Source organism: Silurus aristotelis, assembly GCF_946808225.1.
Source record: "Silurus aristotelis genome assembly, chromosome: 10".
Lineage (NCBI taxonomy): Eukaryota > Metazoa > Chordata > Actinopteri > Siluriformes > Siluridae > Silurus > Silurus aristotelis.
In genome coordinates, this window is record NC_139583.1 from 25,098,386 (window position 1) to 25,102,945 (window position 4,560).

Here is a 4,560-nt window from a genome sequence, read left to right on the forward strand (position 1 = left end):
TTAAAGAACCCTTTAACGAACTATTACCTTGTGTTTAGGATAATACTAAATTCAAACATAATTTCTTAATCACGGACACATGCCCATACAATTTGTTAGGAAGGGATTTACTATGTAAGTTAGGTGCTAGTTTACAATGCTCAGGGACGGAGAATGTATCGCGATTCAGGATGTGATTTGTACATTTATGAATGGCTCACCCCTGAGACCGATGGTTTCTCCCCACTAACTGTAGCTGCATACCTAATGCCGCCAACACATTCCTTCATGTCACCAAACCACCTGCATTGCACGGTACATGTATCACAGGGCCCAGACCACATTTTTGATTCTGATTGGATGACGCATAGCTGGTATCTTGCAGGTAATATCAGCCGTGCCGTATTCAAAGTCAAAGTGGTCAGTGTGAATGTCACATGTAGCAGTTATGGATATGTTCTGTCCACCACAGCACAGCAAGCAGTGATACATATTTTTTTCACTGCGAGACACTATAGCGATCATCTGTATCACTTTCAGCCTCTGGTGGTGCTCTATGTAGGAGCCAACCACATATGCTTTAAGATGCAAACATTGTGGTTAATATTCGTACGTACAGGAAGTTTTCAGAGAACATTCAGTATTTACATTACACAAAGAACACCAATTTGTTCATTAGCAAATCTAGTTAAAAAAAAAAACTATCAACAGAAGAATGGTTATTAAAAATGCTTTTGTTGAAGAGCAGAGGTGAGCTCAGTTTTCAGATCTTTCTCTAGCACATTGCTGGATATGGAACCGCTAGAACAAATTTCTTTTTCCATGCGTTTCACTGGTGTTTTCGTCTTCGTTACTGAACCGGCTCCAAAATTATCCGCATTGGTGATCGAGTTGTGAAAATAAGGCCTGAATTCATGAACCATCCTGCTTGCTGATGTTCCGAAGTTTAAACTCAAACATGAAAACAGTCGAATTTATACAGTGTTAGGAGTGGAGTCTTAGGAGAAGGTGTGGATTCATAAAATTATTTCATCAGATGAGATTTTCTAATTTAAGTCTTCGTGTAACCCTATTTACAACCCAAAAGGTTACAATTTCTTATTTTTTCACTTAACAAAGAAACCTGGATTCCTGGCAGTTGAATGGTGAATTGGCCAGTAGTCTTCTACTATTTACACCAGTCTCTTATACAATAAAGTAGTTACTTTTCAATATATCAGATATGCTCAAAACACAATATTTTTTAGTGGTAACTTCTTAAGTAGCCATGACTCTGATAAATAAACTAACTATCCCAATGAATGAAACACCAGAATACAAATGCAAATTAGCAAATTAGCAAATTAACAAATCATTTATTTTCTTATTCTAGAGTTTGCTGTTATTTTGGTTTTGCTGTAGTTTAAAACAAAAAGGTATGAAACCATTAAACCACATACTTGTATCAAATGGTATGAAAAGTAAAATTGAAGTAAAATTAAACACCTAAAAACATATGAAGCAATACAAAAAAAAATAACAAAAAACCCAATTACACAGTATTTCACAGTCTATAAGAACTCTGTTAGCATAGTGATCATTTCTCTATGCGTGAAGAGTCAGGCCGGTATAAGCACAGTGTAACCTGGCGGATGGTGGAGTCTGTCTTATAAACATGCGGTGACATTAAATAACCTTAAACTTTGAGAAAATTAAACGATAGAAACCGAATACAGTTTCTTTACGCTTTGGGCCTTAATATTTCAACAAATATACTGTCTTCAAAGATGTTAACCTCTGTTTTCTTTAGCACACACAGCATGTACGCAGTCTCTTTTCGCCATGTGCATTGCTCCTCTCTCTCCCACATTGTAACTCTCATCGTTACATGACCTTTAACCTTTAACTCAACAGTCATTGGCCAACAATTATACTCTCACATTTAACAAATTAATTCACTGGATATAAAACAAACCCATATCTGTACAGTAAAACAATACTGCATGTAATATTACATTTTAAAATAGAAATTAAATAAATTGACATCATACAATATTGGAAACAACGCATATTTGTAAAGGTTTCTACATTAGTTAATCCAATTCTTTTTTATTTTTCACTTTTTAAAATGATTTGCCGAATCTTGTAAAATAGCACGGTAGAACAGTCCATCTGATACAATTATACTTCTCCTCGCAATTCTTACAATTCTCTTGCTTATTGATGTCAACTTTGTTGCTCTGATGAGGAACATCTGTTGCTGAGAAGTTCCACTGCTCCATGTTTCTTTGTAGGGCTCCGGTGAAAAAGATCCATTATAACAACATAGTCAAAGTCCATACACCATTCACAAAACTTTCTCCAGTCACACTCGTCAAATATTAAAGTCTCTGTAGCATCCTTTATTTTGGTGATCAGTGATCCAATATATTACTGGTTGTACATGTAATACGCTGTTCACAGAAAAGATTTGCTTTGTTAAAGTATCTAAGAATGATTAAAAGAGTGTCTGGGTACCTTTGCTCCGTTTCAGTTATTTGTTCAGCCAGCTGTTGCACCACTACGCTCACGCATGTGTCTGGAGGAAAGTACACATTCGCGAGAATGGAAAAGGAAAACTCTCGCGGCAAGCAGAAAGATTTACAGTTGTAAATTAGGACAACATAAATTTTTTCAGCATTGTTACATTTGTACACCAACTTTTTTTGGTATAGAAAAAGAATCCACCACCTCTCGCTTCCCGGTTAACTCTGTGATGCGATCTGCCCTGAACAGCTGGAAGCCCGGCAAATGTAACGCATTGTCCGAAATGGCTTCATTTGGCCAGGTTTCGGTGAAGCACAGTGCAGCAGAGTTTGAAAAGTTCTTGTTGATGCAGGTGAGGAGAAGAAGTTCATCCGTTTAAGTAGGAAGGGAATAAACATTTTCAAGATGAATGCTTATCATCATGCTTCTTATTGTTATCAATAATTAGTCTTCCTTTTTAGTAAATTCCCAATGCTTGTTGAAGGACTGTAGATACAGCAGGGATCAGACTGTCCATGTAGTCTCTTAGATGAGCATCCTGTATTTGTAAACGCTCTTTCAAAATTTCCTCTGGGATGTCTCGAAAGTGATACATACGAGCAATCTCAGGGTCCACTCTGACAGTCCCCTTAATCGGCTCCAAAAGGCCATGGACTGTAGCCTTATACACTAATCGAGGATTAATAATGACTTTAAAATTATTTGCTTTGTTGGGATCATTTTTTATTCTAATGATATGTTCTAAAATGTTGACTCCAACAACCTTCTTCCAGGAGTCTGGTGAATACTTAGAGCTTGAATCTCTGATGGAAAGGGGGAAATAATTATTCTCAAATTCAAAGCCAGCAATATGATTGTATTTACTCTCTAATTCAGGCAGGAGTTCTGTCCAGTTTTTTTTATTTATAGGTAAAATTGTTTCATCCAAGTCTTGCAGAGCTACATAGTGACTCTGGTACATGTAACGATACACACAATCATTAAGTGCTGCAATTTGACCAAAATATTCCAGGTCTCCTGGTGATTCGGACTTTTTCCAGCTTCTGGACACATTGATGTAAGATCCTATTGTCCAGGGGATGATCTCCACAAAGTTCTGACCGACGTAGTAATCTAGGACCTTCTGTATATCTTTATTGCAGTTGGTTTTGTAAATAGCTACCTTCTGTACACCGAGTATCTTGAACATCTCCATGGCCTGCACAAGCATCAACACATTCCAATAATCAAACATAGTAGAAATGCAGACTGTGAACATATAAGGAAAGACTGCCTGTTTCTGTTGATTCCTAACAGGTTGTAAGATGTGAATGTCCTGCAAGGATTCATCCTCTTCAGATGATCGGGAAGTGATTGCCACATGTGTGGGATTTGTACACATGTCTGGTATCTCGCAGGTAATATCAGCCGTGCCGTATTCAAAGTCAAAGTGGTCAGAGTGAATGTCACATGTAGCGTTTATGGATATCTTCTGTCCACCACAGCACAGCAAGCAGTGATACATATTTTCTTCACTGCGAGACACTATAGCGATCGTCCGTATCAGTTTCGGCCTCTGGCGGTGCTCTATGTAGGAGCCGACCATATATGCTTTAAGGTGCTTGACTTTAATGATTGTATCATTTTGCACTGGCATATTGCACGGCATCAAAGTCTCATTTTTCAAATGAGGATTAAATGTCCCAGGCTTGTACCAATATTGTAATCCAATATATATAATGAGGAGGATAGTTGGAAAACCAAACTGCTCCAACACTTGTGCTGCCCTGTAAATATGAAAAAAATTGGTAAACTTGGGTAGGTTACATTTACATTTGCAGCATTTAGCAGATGCCCTTATCCAGAGCGACGTACAAAAGTGCTTAGAGTCTCTAGCAATAAAGTTTAAACTTGAACGTGCATGTGTAAAGGGTGAAAAGGGAAATACCTGAAACATTTTAACAGATAGTAACAGGCATGAGAACCATTATGCGTTGTGTGCTGGAGCTCTGCTATATTCCTTTATTCTTTTTAACAAACAAATGCAATTAATTTGACAAATATTACAGTGGCTATTAAAAAAAAATAAAAATTCAC

General features: G+C 37.3%; 1 protein-coding gene across 1 annotated transcript; it reads right to left on the reverse strand.

The window, feature by feature from the left end:
- Positions 1-348: 348 nt before the first annotated feature.
- On the reverse strand, positions 349-4,200 carry LOC310732482 (glycosyltransferase family 92 protein F13G3.3-like). Its single transcript, XM_083553095.1, has 2 exons — positions 2,165-4,200; positions 349-557 (listed from the first exon to the last, which is right to left on the reverse strand). The coding sequence occupies exon 1, from the start codon at positions 4,130-4,132 to the stop codon at positions 2,942-2,944; it is 1,191 nt and encodes a 396-aa protein (XP_083409221.1). The 5' UTR covers positions 4,133-4,200; the 3' UTR covers positions 349-557; positions 2,165-2,941.
- Between the last annotated feature and the right edge of the window lie 360 nt (positions 4,201-4,560).

Bases quoted from the DNA above. Each gene is read 5' to 3' on its own strand.
- LOC310732482 (XM_083553095.1), bottom strand. From the start codon at position 4,132: ATGCCGTGCAATATGCCAGTGCAAAATGATACAATCATTAAAGTCAAG.